Source organism: Capra hircus, chromosome 17 (genome assembly GCF_001704415.2).
Source record: "Capra hircus breed San Clemente chromosome 17, ASM170441v1, whole genome shotgun sequence".
Classification (NCBI taxonomy): domain Eukaryota; kingdom Metazoa; phylum Chordata; class Mammalia; order Artiodactyla; family Bovidae; genus Capra; species Capra hircus.
In genome coordinates, this window is record NC_030824.1 from 57398696 (window position 1) to 57415970 (window position 17275).

Genomic DNA, 17275 nt, shown 5'->3' on the forward strand with positions numbered 1-17275 from the left:
GCCACTGCGACCACTTTAACAATAATTAATCAGTTATCCACACCCATTGTCAAACATTCACATTAGCTTGACCAAGTCTGTGTTGGAAAAGTGAAGCAAATCCAAATATGGCGAACGTTCCTCCATTGCCAAAATGAGAAAACTGCCTCATCTCCTCTTCAGAACCCCTGTACCAGAAAATGAGCTCCCCTTGTTAAACACTCAAGTGGACAGAAAGCCCATTTTGTGATGCAACTTCGTAGAGATTCCTTCCGATGCCGACTTGGCGGGGGCGGGGGGGGGGGTCTAGTTAATGTCACATCACCGCGCTCGATAAGGCACAGATCACTTTAGACTTTGCCTAGCTGGGGGGAGGGAAGGGCTACTCTATTTAGGGACACTGGAAAAGTAGCGCATCCAGCCCCTTGACGCGCGCAAACCTACTACTAATTATTTCTCCAGGGCCTCTGTGTTTACACCCCGGCGGAAATCTCCCCAGGACTTTTTCTTTTCCATTTAAAACGAACGCTGATTCCAATGCCCGCTTCTCCTCTGCTCCTCAACCTGGGGTATTCCTCTGTTCTGCAGAAAGCGCCAGCGGGGCCCAGCTACGCTCTAGGGCACAGGTGGGGCCAGGGAAAGGGGCGTCCGGGCCCAGCCCGCCCAGGACCCAGGCGGGAGCAGTTCCCCCAAGAGGCGTCCACACCCCACCCCACGCACAGGCGCTTATGCCACTTCAGGCGCGCGCAGGACTTAGGCAAGGAGAGGTACATCTTCTCGGCACCGACTTCATCTGCACGTTCTCAACGGCTTGCAGCATCTGGGCTGTATCCCCGCCTCTCAATGTGACCCCAGGAGGATCTGTACCGGCGTGAGCTTCACACTGGAAATCGCCAGGGGATGGAGGAGTCGCGCGGGCCAGGGTTGGGGGGGAAGGGGCCGAAACGCTCCCCCACCACAACTCCAGCCCACTCGGCTCACCCTCCCTCCGGGGCAAGGGGCGGGTCGGAGCCGGGGTAGGGGAGGCCCTGGAAGGGTCCCCTCCCTTCTCACTTCCCGCAGCCTGCTCTTCCTCACTTTCTCTCGGCGCCTCCGCGCGGGGTCGTGCGGAGGGGCTGCGTGAGGGGCGAGCAACGGACGGAGAGCCACCGGGCCGCGCGCCCCGGTCCGGAGGGGGACGGGCCGGGGGGTCCAGAGCCGTGCGCGGCCCCCACCCCACCGCACCCGGCCCGAGCCGGGCGGCGCGGCCAGGCGGCGGCCGGACACCCGCGCCCTCGAGGCTGGCTCCGAGGGCTCCGGCGGGCCCTCCCCCTCCGCCCGCCGCCGCGGCCCCTCCCCGCCGCACCCTGGAGGCCGCCGGGGCCGGGGGACGCGCTCGCGCCGGGGCCGCCCCCTCCCCTCCCCCAGCCCGGGCGGGGGCGCGCGAGCAGCGGTGACGTCAAGGGGCGCGCGGTGGCAGCACCTCCCCGCGCGCTAGTTAAAAAGAAGAAGAAAAGAGGGAACGAAACATGAGAGGCTGTGTGAGAAGCTGCAGCCGCCGGCAGAGGAGACCTCAGCATCCTCTAGAGCCCAGCGCTGGCCCTGCCTCCGCCTGCCCCGCCGCCGCCGCCGCCGTGTCTGTTCCTGGTACTGTCTCACCTACACAACTCCCGTTACACGGACCAGTGAACCTCTGTGGCCGTCTTCTCCTTCTCTTCTTCCTCCTCTTCCACCTCCTTCTCCTCCTCCCACTTCTCAGCCGCATCAGGAAGCCCCCCACCAGACTGACATTGGCACCACTGCAAACGGTGTCCACCGCACAACTCTATCTGGCTCCTCCGGCTCCCCTGAGGCACCGGGCCCATCGCCTTGTCTTTTATTTTTCGCAAAGTTGCAACGCTCTACACCCTCTCTCCCCCGCCACCTCTCTCTGCCTCTCGGGTGTCCTGCCGCCCCGCAGCCCCCTCCCGGGGCGCCCTAGTGCCCCTGCTGGGCAGTGACCTTCCCCCCCACCCCCTCCGCCTCCCGCGCCCAGCCCCTACCGCGCGGGGCAGATGATGCTGAAGATGCTGTCCTTTAAGCTGCTGCTGTTGGCCGTGGCTCTGGGCTTCTTTGAAGGAGATGCTAAGTTTGGGGAAAGAAGCGAAGGGAGCGGAGTGAGGAGGAGAAGGTGCCTGAATGGGAACCCCCCGAAGCGCCTGAAAAAGAAAGATAGGCGGATGATGTCCCAGCCGGAACTGCTGAGTGGGGGAGAGATGCTGTGTGGCGGCTTCTACCCTCGACTGTCCTGCTGCTTGCGGAGTGACAGCCCCGGGCTGGGGCGCCTGGACAGCAAGGTAGGCATGCACCCGCCTCGCAGCTGCGAGATTGGCATAGTGACTGGGTGGGGTTCCCTGAGGCTCCGGCGATGCTGGTGGCTGTAGAGGGGCCAAACTCGTCTCCGGGAGTCCTTCTTGATAACTTTCTAAAGCGCTAGCGTGATTCGTTTGTGTGTTCCTCTGGGTGCGCAGACACCTATCCAGCCCCCAGGAGTCCGCGGGCGGGATGCCGTGCAACATTGCTTGTCTCTGAAAAGAGAAGCCTCTGTGGTACCCGCATTCTGGGCTGGGTAAATATTTTAAAAGAATCGCGAGGAACAGTGTGTTTTGGATCGAATCGGGCATTGGCTGCGGTGAAACTGTAAATGAAGGTGGCTGTGGTTTCCGGTTTTTCTAGAGTAAAAAGATTTGTGCAGTTTTCTCCACGTGCTCGGTTAGAGAGAGAATTGAATCGTAAAGGATGTTGAAGCCCGGTTGGTGTAAGATCCCCAGCCCGGTCAGAAGGCGGGGGAGGTGTCCTGCGTTACAATAGTTAAACAGCAAAAAGGAACTCCTGGTAGTCCAGTTTAGAACCCCAGAATTGGAGAAAGATTTGGCTGGAGCGTGTTTATCGCAGAAAACCGTGGCGATTCTCCTCCTGTCACGTTTTGTAACGTTATAAAATCGGGCTTTCAGTGGTACTTGTGTAGGAACGCCTTCTCTAGGGACTTGTTTTGGGGTTAGTGGCATTTACACTTTCCCGATGTTTTTAAGTTGAAACGAATATGAATATAGTGTTGGCTGGGTGTAAAGACATGCTTATCTGAGTTCTGCCACATCTTTCTTGCCCTGGGTTGCAGTAATGTGTGTTCTCTACTGTACTCCAAGGAAAGACTGAGGGGTTGGGTCATTAACAATCCCTGCCTGTGAAATAAACAATCAGGTGTCTTTGCTCCCCCTCCTTTTCCCCATTTTAGGTTTAATTAAGAATTCCTCTGTTACAACACTGCAGTTGTCAAGGTCTGAGAGACTCTTGGAAAACTTGTGTTTCAGTCTTGCTGGCCCAGGCATTAAAAAAAAAAAAAAAATACCCAGGCTGAATCTAATTTTTATGCTCAGTTCACGGTAGATTTCACTCTATTCTCATGTAAACAGCTCCTACGAATCAACATATGTGTCTGGGTGGTATCTCTCACTTTGTTTTGTAACAAAAAGCCATATTGCATCATTTAATTTGCTCAAGTCATGCAAATAGGAAAAAATCAATAGGACAAAAAGGGGTCGACTTATCCTCCTCCCCACTAAAGTGCTGCCCACACACAGAGCCCTGTTGCTTATGGCGAAAGAATAACAACAACACCATTGTGTTGGTTAGTTGGTTCACTAATGGGTGAAACTAGAGAACATCATTCGCTTTCAGTCCCCAGCTCTGTCCAAATGTTCATGCCTTTTGAGGGAGCATTTGTCCAACTCCCTCTATTCCCAGCTGAGTGAGAACTGTCTTGCTGCGGGTTTTCAGCTCCAACTCTCTCTTTATTCTTACCATATGCAGCAGTAGTCTGAGATGCAGGGAACAGATATTGCAGCATTTTATTCAAAACAATGTCATTAAGCTCCTGGGTTTTAATTGAATTAAAGTACAAAAATCACTCCATTCACAGCCACTCCAGGGTTTTTACCAGGAGCTGGACAGAACCAGGAGATTCAGATAAAGATTTCAAAATGTTTGCCATGAAGCCTCCCCATGTGCGATATATGTATGAGTAACCAATGATTCGCAGACCCCTACAATACTGAACTCAGCCAGGTGCAGGAGGAATGACAACTTTTTCTTGACCAAATGTAATGGGGAGCTCGGGAAGGGATGGGGGGCTGGGTCTGAGTAGAGTTATAACCCTTAAGAGAAGTTATATAGATTTTTTTTAAAGAAATCATTCTTTAGGAAGCATTCTGCCACGTTAGCGATCCACATTCCTTCTGTTTTACGTGCTTCCAATCTCCAACAAACCCCTACTCATGTGGAAAATGTGTCTGAATTAAAGTTGGTACACTAGACTTTGGCTGGTTCCATTACAAGTGGCTTATAAATCAACAATACTTAAATTGTTCAAATCAGAGATGTAACATGGTTCTGCATGTGCATTCTCAACCCATGTTCGTTCTCAAGTTTTAATAGTTTTTAAAACATGTTATTTTATAATAAACTTCTGTGTTTCCCTTTTTTCCCTTAAGCCTTCCTGGCTTATAATGTATGTTAGGGTCTTATTTCATAATGTGTGTACAGGAGAGATGATGGCTATTTGAAAGGGCCCTTTTTTGTTAACGAAAAAAAAATTTTTTCCGCCAGAAAGATTTCTGCAAATTTTCACGAAACTACAGGAGTAGCATTTTCCTAAAGGAAGAAACTTCATAGACAAATAGTAGCAAATTAGATAGAATATTGATCATGCTTAGCTGGGCAATTAAGTCCAGTTTCCAGGCTAACCCATTTTCTTTAATATGTAAGGAACTGTTGAATGTAATTGAGTTCAATTCTTAGCCACAGTATTATTCTCATAAGGTATCTTGTATTTTCCTTTTTTTGTATATTTTAGTAGTTTTGTGAACTGTAACGAGATGGTTAACTACTATTACAAATAAGTACTGCCAAAATCTAGAAAGTTATGTTGTCTTAGCAATATTTTTGCAGCTTCTAAATACAAGATGCTAAAAAGATCTAATTCCCATTAGCCAAATTGAATCTGCAACCAACTGAAATACCCCCATTTCTAAAACTTAACTTGTAGCCACAGAGGCATAGAAGCTCTCTCTACCTTGGGTGGTTTCACAGCCAAAGCTGTCAAGGAATGGGTGAAAAGTAATTGTTTTCAAGTGTGCCCTTTTACAATCATTTGTTTGCTCTGGCTCTTTCAGGGACAAAGGCTATTGTTGAACACATCCAACTAAACAAATAACTCATCCTGGGGTCCCTTTAACAGCTGCCTTAGTACAATGATCTATTTACATATTAGCCTAAAATTGAAACTGAACTCTTTAATGACATAATCCAGCACTACAGTCCAGAGACGCATGTGTTCTATCCAACAGCTGAACAACCTTGTAGGCATATGATTTTTAGAAATAACTTTCTGTGTACCAAGTGATCTTAAAGCATCATCTTAATATACTGTCCTGTATTTTCCCCTTTTGTCCCCTCATCGAACCCATGTGTGTGGCTTTTTATCCTCTTTGTTCTGTTACTTGATAAATAAAGAGAAATACAGAAGGTCTCTGTCACCCATTTTACTGTTTGTTGATAAGCTGTAGCTGTAGGCCACGCTTCACTGTGTATTCCAGCATTTATCTTACCTTCCTTCTATGGATTTTTACTTTCATGTGGCTAAAGATTAAAGGATGACCTGCCAGATGTTATAAATTAGTCAGCAACAGCCACAGTCATTACTAGGCACACTGTAATAATGTTTCGAAGTTTTACATGATTTCCAAAGTATATTTAGTTTAAACCGCTATAATTTGATGGTTTCATATATGGCTTTTAAAAATTGAAACAGGAAATTAGCTTAAATTTCTTCTTAAGATTGATGATATTGTCAGACATAAAGTTAAGGCCCTGTATAGACACAGACACATAGACAAAAAAAAAAAAAAAAGAAGAAGAAGAAGAAAAAGAAAAAAAAAATACCCTACACACACCAGCACTCATCTGTCTAAAACAGCATTGCAGCTTGGGCTGAGTCAGTTTAATTGACTTCAGTAGGACTATTGGTTCATTGAAACCAAAGCCAGAATGATGGCTCTATCTATCTTCAAATAGGTATTTACACTGCAGACCCCACACAGAGCAAAATGTTACCATCCTGCTGGGCTGGGACAGCGTGAAACTCTACAAAGAATAATATTATACTTGATTTCAGATAATTTATTGAATCCTATTTCTGAAACTTTTGATGAGAGACCTTGTGGCCAGGACACATTCCAAAAATTGTAAAAGACACAATTCTTTAGGCACTAAAATCAAGCTCTTCCTGGAGAGCAGCTGGGAGTGTGCATGGGAATCATTTTGTTTCAACTATGAACAATCTAAGCTTGCATACTCTCCATAAAACCAAAGGTAATTACATTCCAGTTTGTCAGCCAGCAAGAGAGGTGGCCTCAGCATCCTGCCGTTGTTTTGTTCTTACTGGACTGCCATGTGATAAACAAACCGAACAAACTTGAACAGTATTAATATTGAATAGATCTGGCGAGGTCTGACAGAGTATGGACAATAAAAGCCATTTAAAACATTCTTGGAATGCAAATTCTAAGTGTCTGGTCTATGTTTCCTTTTAGAAAACTTTAACCATTTAAGCAATTATCATTTAAATAAAATGATAAAAATGTAAGCATAATTGTAATTATTAATAAAGTTTCTGAATATTGTAGATAGTTACAACTCATCATACGCATATATGTACACACTTTTTTTTTTTCTGGAACAGGGTAGCTTCTGTTGGACTTTTAATTACTACGTGCTAAAATTTCAGCACACCTTGTGTGCAGCTTTCTTTTCTTTTAGTTGCTTTGCTCTTTCAGATCCAAATTTTGTGATCACCTAGAATATCTTTATCCTAAAAACACAGAAGCCATATGAGTCACTCAGTTTACTCAAATTAGAACCTCAACTTGCGATGAAATACTTGCTTTAAGCAGTGATCTAGAGTTTAAAATGTTAATTTCAGTTCATAGTTCTAAAGAAATAAGTGTAAACATAGTCATATAAACTGGGAAACTTGAAATTTTTGTATGAAATTCTACCTCATTATGGTGTTTTTAATATGAAAAATCAATGTTTAATTTGACAGTACTATATTTCATGTATCAAATATTGTGCTGATATTCTGTTTTTTAGAGGAGGTCCTGAAATCAGTTTTTTAAAGTTAGTTCTAGACAGTGAGATCTATTTTACCTACAAATTGCTAACCTCAATGAATCAGTAGCTGTCAAATTAGTCTTATTGATATAAAAGACATAATAATACTGTATGCCCCTTTTTCATTAAAACTCATTAAATACTATACAAAAACACTTTATTACTAAAGTCTTGTGTTTATTCGTACATATACCTGAGGAGCTAGTTAGAAAATTTTTCCTGGCTAAGATATAAAGAATAATAAAAGTTGGTCTCAAACCTTTTTTACTCAACTTCAGGTATTAATTTTGTAGAACACGCAAAGAAGATATTTCCCACACTTTAGAAAACTTTGCCTAGGCAATCTGTAGATTGTAAATTAATTCAAATGAGAACAATATTGTTAAAATAACATCTTTAAGAATCTCATTAGGCATTCCAGGAATGAAAGAGATTTTTACCCAAGATACAAAAAAGCCACGTGTTAAAAAGTTGCTTTACATAGAGTTGGATAAAGATATTTGAAGTTTTCAAATTAAATGTCAGCCCACCGGGCTCCTCCATCCATGGGATTTTCAGGCAAGAGTACTGGAGTGGGTTGCCATTGCCTTCTCCGAAATATAATTGTCATTTAACTTTTCACACCTGAAGGACAAACAGACTGATTTACATGAGTAAGAAGCCCGTCTGTGCATCCTTACCCTTTGCCCTCCCATCCCAACCCAAGAGATTGCCTAAGTCACTTAAGTCGTGTCCGACTCTCTGCAACCCTGTGGACCGTAGCCCACCGGGCTCCTCTGTCCAGGGGATTTTCCAGACAAGAATACTGGAGTGGGTTGCCATGCCCTCCTTCAGGGGACCTTCCTGACCCAGGGATCAAACCCGTTTCTCTTACCTGCGTCTCTTACCTGCATTGGCAAGCAGGTTCTTTGCCACCAGAGCCACCTGGGAAGAGACTGTGCTTATGTCCTTATAAAGGTGTTCGGTGTTATGACTTGGTGATTCTTTGCAGACTACAGCACTGGCTCAATGAACTTTTCTCTTTCTATGTTGACCCGCCCCCCCCCCACACACACACCCAAAAAAAATGACTAAACCTAACTTCGCAGAACTAAACAGAAGTCTTTTCCTAATGTCTGGCTTTCAGATATTTTCTGTTACCAACAACACAGAATGCGGGAAGTTACTGGAGGAAATCAAGTGTGCCGCTTGTTCTCCACATTCTCAGAGCCTGTTCTACTCACCTGAGAGAGAAGCCTTGGAAAGAGATCTGGTACTTCCCTTCCTCTGCAAAGACTATTGCAAAGAATTCTTTTATACTTGCCGAGGCCATATTCCAGGTAAAAAAAAAAAAAAAAATGATTAAGTGAAATCAACTACTGCAGAATAGCTTTCCAAGATACTTATTCCTAAACACTTGATTTGTTGGTGTTGTTTAAGTTGCTTAGTCGAGTCCGACTCTTTGCGACTCCTATACTATAGCCTGCCAGGTTTCTCTGTCCGTGGGGTTTCCTAGGCAAGAATATTGGAGTGGGTTGCCATTTCCTTCTCCAGGGGATCTTCCTGACCCAGGGATCAAACCCAGCTCTCAAGGTATTGGCAGGCAGATGCTTTACCACTGAGCCACCAGGGAAGCCCAAATGCTTGCTTTACAAGGGTGTAAAATTTATCTTGCCTTTCCTTTCAAAATATCTATTTTTACCTCATAATTAACTGTTAAAAACTTATGACCTTGTATTGCTGCTAAAAGGATAACTGTCATTTCACCCTACAAACAGTACATTATTTTGTTGAAGTGTTTTACATTTCTTGTTAAACTGATAATACAATTGGTAATCTTTACACATGCTGGATTATTGATACAGATTTCTCACTGGTGTCTTTACTCATCATTGTCGCTATCAAGACAACCTCCCCTTCCACACAGTTGATATGTAAAGCACAGTTTGTCTACTGACTTATAAGGTATTTCCTTAAATAAAATATAATTTGAAAGCCCCCCCTCAACGTGTAACACCTTAGAAAGTACTTTTACATATAATGACTGATGGCCTCTCATAAAGCCTGTGAGGGAGATAGGAAAGTTCTAGTTGTGTCTCTTTGACAGATGAGGAAAATTGAGCCTCGTGTGTGTGTGTGTGTGTGTGTGTGTGTGTATGCATGCGCTCAGTCATGTCTGATTCTTTGCAACCTTATGGACTGTGGCCCGCCAGGCTCCTCTGTCCATGGGATTGTCTAGGCAAGAATACTGGAGTGGATTGCCATTTCCTTCTCCAGGGGATCCTCCTGACCCAAAGGTCAAACCCGAGTCTCCTACATTGGTAGGTGGATTCTTTACCACTGAGCTACCTGGTAGCCTCAGAAGTTAAATGTCTTAATCCAGTTGTATACAATGAGAAACTTACAGGCGAGATAAAAGTTTAAGTTCTTAAGCTTATAATGTCCCAGATACACATGGTCATATTTTGGACCCTTATAAGTTCTTGGGCACTGATTAATTTTATCATCTGAGGCTTGTGAACCCTGGTGGTTGTTGCTTTAGTTGGAAGAATCAACACAGACGTAGAAAAGAATTTAATAAGACAGATTCTGTTTAGTTAGTGTAACAAACAAAGAAGTCTACTGATGCTAACAGTTTATAAAACTCAATGGCATTGAAATAAAAGACAAGCTTTAAGAACTGTAGGATGCACTTGAACAATTTTTTTTTAAACTGCTATGCACATTTTACTTTTTTCTCTGACCCAGAAACATGTATTTTTTGTATTTTTTTTTAATAGAGTGCTCTTAATAGCCTAAGAAAACATTTTGACTAGGGTTGCTTGCTTCCTTTGGTGTACCATAACATGTATCTAAACCCATTCAATGTGAAAATATTATTATTGACTTTATAAACTACAGCCATGTTTCTAAGGTTTGCCTGAAACCAGCTGTTTCTTCCTCTTTATCACATTCCCCAAAGCAAAGTAGAATAGGTCACGGTTGCCTAGATGGCCTGCCGAGAAGTGATAACAGATTAGGTCCACATCAAGGTTTGCTGCAAATTTCCAGTCTGGAAGGCTTGCCTTTACCACTCAAAACTGAAAACGATACTGACACTCAGCGTTTTTATCTCCTTGAGATAAATGCCACTAGGCTGAATTGAGAGACTCATCTGTGGGGTGCTTCCTTTATTTGGAGTTATTTTAGCTTCCAAAACAAACAACAAAAAGCAATATCCACTGAAAGAGAGAGCCCAGCAAACAGCTCAGGAGCCAAACTGTAAGCACCTTGCTCCCCAGGTCAACATATGTGGTGACGAATGACAAATTTATTTTTCTCCAAAGTTTGTATATATGTAAAACTGCTGAAGTGCATCAAGATGTCAAGTGCTTTTGGTGGCCACCCAGGCTGCCTTGAAAGATAACCAGATGAAAGCTCCACTCCAGTGGAAGGTGGAGCGGCCCGGGTGATTTTCAGGGCTGGACCGGCAGGCGTTAGCAGCGAAACAGAGGGGATTCCTCTGCATCCATCAAATGCTAATAATTGCTCTAAATACATGTCCCCAAAGTGAGCTGTAATAACACACTGTTTGTGTCCATCAATTTGTTAGCCAGGCTGATCCTTGGCACACAGGTTACCATTTCCTAAAGTATGATAAATCAGATGACAGTCCTCCCCTTGGCCCTGGCCCCCAGCACAGAAGGCTCTTTAGAATTCTAGAGCACTCCTTTTCCAGAAATTGCTCAAAAAGTGACTTTGTAATATTTTCACCTTCTTAAGTCTTTTTAATGTCATGGTTTGCTCTTCTCTGAAATTCAACATTGTGAAAAATAGCTACTTTGTGATTCTGTTTTTTTTTTAACCTGTCCTCATCAGCCTCATCTTTTTGCAAATCAAAAACATGTAGAGGAAGGGACCTTAGATTGCTGAGAAGGGTTGAAAGAGAGAAAATAATTCCAGAGACATCTTCATTTCTTCCCCATGGCCCAATATATGAAGAATCAAACACATAAATGATCTATCCCTTTGCTTTACCCTCACAGCTTTAAGAAAGTGCCATTCACTCTGCACGTCTAGCAATTTTCTAGAAACCTTAATTCAGAAAAATTCATGGTCTGCTTATTTCCACAAAAAAATGAAAAAGTTAAAAATCACTGCAGTAAAGATGCACTGGAGCTTTATTGGTCATAGTATTCTCCAGCTGTGAATTTAGTGAGGGCGATAAACTCTTAAAGCTTCTAAAAAATCCCCAAATTTCATTAAAACAAAAACAAAAAACGATAGGAACTCCTTTCTCAACACCATGGGTCTCTTCTTCTGGCTGAATTACGATGAACAGAAGAGATGCTCTGCTGTTCACTAAATGATGAGCTAATAAGTGCCCTCTGTGGAGAGGATCTGAAAGGGTCCCCCTGGGGTTTTGCTTCTTTCTTTAAATTTACGCTCATTACCATGATGACTTTTATCACTCTCAGACTATCATCTCTCAGCTGTAGATGAGGGTTGTGTGAACTGTCTGTACACAATTAGTTCAACTGGTTTAATCCCAATGCTAAAGAGGCCAAGGTCGTGGATTTGATTCCACTGAGTTTCTCAGGTCCACAGCCACTCCTGACCCCTAGTCAGATATCTTAGAGTGTGTCTCATTAGTGCCCCAGAGAGCAAGCCGGAATGGATGGATTGATACACCCAGATCTACCTCCTGCTCAAAAATGCTTTCCAGTCCAAGCCTTACAGATGGCGGGGTTTTTCCATTTTTTCCTCATCAATATAAACAGCAGAGAGAATGAGGAAAAGGAGCTTTTCTCTAGCATACTTGCTTAGGGAAAAGCTAGAGCTTAGAACACTGCCTAGAGAATATTTATTTACATGTCCAGTATTTTACAGGGTGCTTTGTGGTATAGTAAGACGGGAGAAGAGTTACAGTTCCAAAACATTTGATAAATTATCAGGAGTTATAAGACCATTACAGCTGCTGGAATCATCAGTGTGCTCCCATCGCTGGTGGACCTGATCATATGATGATCATCAGGGTGAGCTGCACGCCTTCAGTAAAATGCTCTTCAGGGTCTCCTTTTAAACAGAAGGGTACCATTTGCTAAACTGCATCTTCCCAGGAAATAAATGTTAGCCCAGTGTCCCCAAACCAGATCCTCTTTTAGCTGTTCACAGAAAATATATCTTATTCATCACTGTCCATAAAATCAGATCACTTAAGATAAAGTACTAATAAAAGTATTAGATGTTTCCATTCATATTATCATAATTGTCAGAAAATGCCCATATTTTTGTGTAAAAGTCCTCTAAGTTGGCTCCCTTCTTCCCACTTAAATTATTCAGTTTGCCTTTAATACTGTAAAAACCTCAGAATAATTAATTGGTGGCATTCTGCTTTTGTTTAATTTGCTAAGAGAGCATAATATCTCTGGAGTGTCAGAGTTTATGAATCTGCACTCATTGGTCTTCAGATGTTTCTTTTGAAAACCATTTCTCATTTCCTCATATTTGTCCCCAGCTAATAATTCTTAACAAAATGCAATCAGCCACTGGAATTATTCATTTATTTCCCCTTAAAATGGTATGGGTTTGCAGACTATAATGTTGAAAAACAGATTATTTTTTTAAAATGAGCTCAAAATGTTCTCTGAGTTGTACTTTGAAATTTATGTGTGACCCCTGCAGGTAAAACAAAGTTAAAACAAAATTTCTCCTTCACATATTCAGTTATAAATATATCCATAGTATAGCAGTCTTCCTGCATGCACCATATTGGCATAGAGAACTTCCTGCCTAAAGGTGAATATATGTCTCTGTCTACAGATCTATATCCGTGTTTATATAGAGAGCATCTAGCTCCCCAAAACATCTGGGCCAAAACTGGAAAGAGTTTGATTTAGCAACTCAGTTTTCCTTCCCTTCTTTTTACCTCAGACAGAATTATTTAACACCACTGTGCAGTCCTCTGATGCTTAGCCATTAAATAATGGAAGAGAAAACTTATTTATTGCAAATAGTAAATTGCTGAAGATGAGTAAATGCTGTTGCGGCCTTCATTCCTCTCCTCAATTTCTAATCCCTGGATTTTTCAAAGAAAGATAACCTCCTTCCAGCTGCCTTTGCCTCCCAAGGAGCACCCTGCCCAGCTGCCATGGCTCCTTATTCTGCCCATCCCCCCCACACACACACACCCACACCCACACCCACACACACACACACTTCCAGAGAGCACCCTTCCCAGCTACCATGGCTCTTTATTCTGCCCATCCCCACAACACACACAAACACAGACACATGCACGCACACACTCACACACACACGTGCACACACGTACACACACACACACCCAATGACATCTGCTCTTACTCGCCTGCTTCCCAAAGATAAGAAGTCTCCCAATTCTGTGCTTCATTGCTCAGTCATGTCTGACTCTTTGCATCCCCATGGACTGCAACCTGCCAGGCTCCTCTGTCCATGGGATTCTCCAGGCAAGAATGCTGGAGTGGGTTGCCATGCCCTCCTCCAGGGGATCTTCCCAACCTAGTGATCAAACCCAGGTCTCCCGCATTGCAGGTGGATTCTTTACCAGCTGAGCTACCAGGGAAGCCTTGTTTCCCAATGAGTTAGTCAGGTATTGGCATTGAAGAATCTGTCTCAGAAATTCAGGGATGATACACTTCACCCACAAGTTAGGTCAAAATATATATTACGTTTTAATCCTGTGGGGCCCTCAGATTCCAAGGTTAGTTAGTCTTAGGTTGGAGGGGACTTGGGTTAAGCTCACAGAAAATAAACTTTTTAGTGTCTTTCATATTCCACTGATGGGCCTCACTTGGTTGTCCCCAAATTCTAAGTTCTTTTTCTTACAAATACTTGCAAACTTGCATCCATTATACAACTTCTAAACCTCAGCTACATTACCTGATTACCTGGGAGTACAATAGTTTGATTTGTCAGGTAAAAATCAAGGGATTGAGCTTAACTGAAGGTATGAAATCAGAAGCAGGAATTTGAAACAGCAGTAGAGTTGACTCATTGGAAAAGACTCTGATGCTGGGAAGGATTGGGGGCAGGAGGAGAAGGGGACGACAGAGGATGAGCTGGCTGGATGGCATCACTGACTCGATAGACGTGAGTTTGAGTCAACTCCAGGAGTTGGTGACAGACAGGGAGGCCTGGCATGCTGCAATTCTTGGGGTCGCAAAGAGTCAGACACGACTGAGCGACTGAACTGAACTGAGCTGAGAGTCAATTCTGATAGCAATATCATATTTTAATAACAAAATTGTCAGATATGGAAGTGAATCTTAGCCATTATACCCTCCCTGCAAAAAAAAAGACCTACCTTATTAACTCAAATTGTAAAAGTAATGTCAAAATTCTTTTTTGTGATAAGGTCTTTCTTATTCAACTTTTTATTTGATAAAAATTCTTACTATGTAAGAAATGAAAAAATAAGTCCTTTCATTCAGATCCCTTTAAGTCTACTCTGCATTTTTGTTTTGGCTCATATTAATTAATTTTTTTTCAGTGAGGAGTAGTATGTCAGCTCTTCTGTTTGAGAAGATTGAAAGAATATTTTAAAGATTATGTCCATGTCTGACGTAGGGTGCAGCTTGCTTGGGGCTGGTGCATGGGGATGACCCAGAGAGATGTTGTGGGGAGGGAGGTGGGAGGGGGGTTCATGTTTGGGAACGCATGTAAGAATTAAAGATTTTAAAATTTAAAAAAAATAAAAAATTTAAAAAAAATAAATAAATAAAGATTATGTTTGTGTTACAAAATAATCTTCTGTAAGTGAGCAAGAAAAAGGCACCAACACATTTGAATATAGAGGCTCTGTTACTGGCATCAATTGATTGCTTGATCATTGCAGGGAGTCAGTCATTTATGTGGCATATAATGTATGATCTTGGGATAGTAACTAGATTTATCATTTAATCATGTATGAGTGACAATAGAGTAAGAATTTTAAAATGACCCAAACTGGCTGTTGATGGTCTGTCTCTTTCTTGACTGCAATTTGTTTTTCTTAGGAAGTTATTAATATGGTAGGGGAAAAGGGCTGAACAGAAATCAGATGAGTGTGAAAGTGTGATGCTTGGAAACTGGGAAGGTTTGAAAATAGTCAATGCAATTAATGCTGGGTTCATACTAGCTCTATTTCATATGAGCCTTTTAAGACATCTAATACAATATCGTTTCACTTGTACTGCAACTTTGAATGTTTGATTTAAAAAGAAATGGAAATCCCAAACCAAAATCCAGTGTTCTTTCCTTTTATTTTTTTGTCTATCTATTTTCCTAGAATATTCCTGAAAATTCTTGACCTATATTTTGTCTTTCAAATGTGGTGTTTTTACCATAACACTAAATATTTCTAAGGCATCTCTTTACATTTTTTAAAGGTTTACTTCAAACTACTGCTGATGAGTTTTGCTTTTACTATGCAAGAAAAGATGGTGGCCTGTGCTTTCCTGATTTTCCAAGAAAACAAATCAGAGGACCAGCCTCTAACTACTTGGACCAGATGGAAGAATATGACAAAGTGGAAGAGATCAGCAGGTTCATAAAGATAAATGTTATTTAATCTTAAAAAAAAAAAACAAACACAAAACCTGACAAGCTTTGTAGTTTTAACAATGAGTCATCTGTGTATGCTCATGTCCAGCAGTTATATCCTCCAGATGTTTGTTTTTTTCTTTTTGGCAGTTTGCTTCTCTAAAATGATATTCGCTTAAATATCTTTAATGCTGAGACTACTAATCTTCTATTGAGCTTAGCTTCTCTATGATTCATGGGAATTTTATGAGTATAGTTTTAAGCTTGAATTGTATGATTGTTGTTAGCTTATGGCACTGTAGAAACATTGAGCACAATTATTATTAGCTAAACAGACTTTTATAAATAGATCTTAGAACTTTCTCTCTGAGTACCTGTCTGTAATTATTTAATTTAATTATTTAATTATTGTGAGTTTAATTATTGTGAGTAACGCTGATTTTAATTGGAGTCACTGAAAGATGAGATAGTGAGCTTGTGAAAAATTTAAAATACCTTTGTTTTTGGATTCTCTCCTTTGCTTTCTGATAGAAAGCCTTTTGAGGGTTTTTCTTTCCCCCATTGAAAATAATTTTAGAGAATCAAATTGGGACCTTGGGTTACCAGCCCTTCGTTGATTTCTAAAGGAAATATATTTTGAAAAGGATGCTACATACATTTCTAACCTCCTTCATCTCAGGAAAAGCTTACTGGTTTTCTTTAATTTGTTTAGAAAGCACAAACACAACTGCTTCTGTATCCAGGAGGTTGTGAGTGGGCTGCGCCAGCCTGTCAGCGCCCTACATAGTGGGGATGGCTCCCACCGCCTCTTCATTCTGGAAAAAGAAGGTTACGTGAAGATACTTACCCCCGAAGGAGAAATTTTCAAGGAGCCTTATTTGGACATTCACAAACTTGTTCAGAGTGGAATAAAGGTTGGCTTTTTAAATTTTATTTATCTTTGCTCTGGCTATGTTAATTTTATTTTAGTGTTATCCTCACTAAAGATGTTTCTTCGCAATAAAGGAAAGAATATAGGAGAAAATAAGGAGGCAACACAGGGGAGCAATAATTATGGCCACTAAATCAGGACAATGACATTACATTTTTCATGTTATTTGGTGATGATTAAGCAGTGCAATCAGATTGGTGTTTTGACTTGGTTTCCCTATGTAATTGACATACTTAAAATGATTCTTGGTTTTATAAAATATTTGCTTAAATACGTTTAACAGGCATTAGAATTGTATATCAGCATCTGCCAGCAGAAACAAAGAGGCCTTTGGGTTATTTTGGCAATTGCAAATCATTCTTTCACTACATCTTTGTTTGACTCTGTGTCATAAGATACGCTATTTATACTGTGATTTCCTTGTACAATATTTTTACAGGTAAGTCAAATATTTTTTCTATAACTAGCCACCTTTATAACATATAAGTGCATCTATTGCCTCCTTTCTTGCTTCTTCAATTTGAATTCTCATGTTCAATAATCTAATAGGTGTGTAAACAAATACTTTCACGTTTTCTTCACAAGAGAGTTCAGTTCAGTTCAGTTGCTCAGTCATGTTTGACTCTTTGTGACCCCACGGACTGCAGCATGCCAGGC

The 17275-nt window shown here is 42.0% G+C and overlaps 2 protein-coding genes across 2 annotated transcripts in view; one reads left to right on the plus strand and one right to left on the minus strand.

Moving 5' to 3' along the window:
* Positions 710 to 1823, minus strand: LOC108637865 (translation initiation factor IF-2-like). Its single transcript, XM_018061206.1, has 3 exons — positions 1692 to 1823; positions 961 to 1452; positions 710 to 862 (listed from the first exon to the last, which is right to left on the minus strand). Exons 1-3 carry the CDS (start codon positions 1821 to 1823, stop codon positions 716 to 718), a joined length of 771 nt encoding a protein of 256 aa, XP_017916695.1. The 3' UTR covers positions 710 to 715.
* The window catches only part of HHIP (hedgehog interacting protein), a 116450-nt gene continuing 100505 nt past the window's right edge, over positions 1331 to 17275 (plus strand). Inside the window, exons 1-4 of the mRNA XM_005691213.2 lie at positions 1331 to 2294; positions 8294 to 8486; positions 15534 to 15690; positions 16400 to 16601. Of these exons, the coding sequence (XP_005691270.2) occupies positions 2013 to 2294; positions 8294 to 8486; positions 15534 to 15690; positions 16400 to 16601 (834 nt within the window). The 5' untranslated portion in view covers positions 1331 to 2012. The remainder of the gene's footprint in view (positions 2295 to 8293; positions 8487 to 15533; positions 15691 to 16399; positions 16602 to 17275) is intronic.

What these genes read in the sequence shown, in the direction of transcription:
- LOC108637865 (XM_018061206.1), bottom strand. Translation starts at nt 1,823, where the DNA reads ATGGGCCCGGTGCCTCAGGGGAGCCGGAGGAGCCAGATAGAGTTGTGC. An exon ending in AGTGGGAGGAGGAGAAGGAG is followed by an intron (nt 1,453 to 1,691) that starts GTGGAAGAGGAG and finishes CTTTTTAACTAG; the next exon opens with CGCGCGGGGAGGTGCTGCCA. An exon ending in CCCCTTGCCCCGGAGGGAGG is followed by an intron (nt 863 to 960) that starts GTGAGCCGAGTG and finishes GGCGATTTCCAG; the next exon opens with TGTGAAGCTCACGCCGGTAC.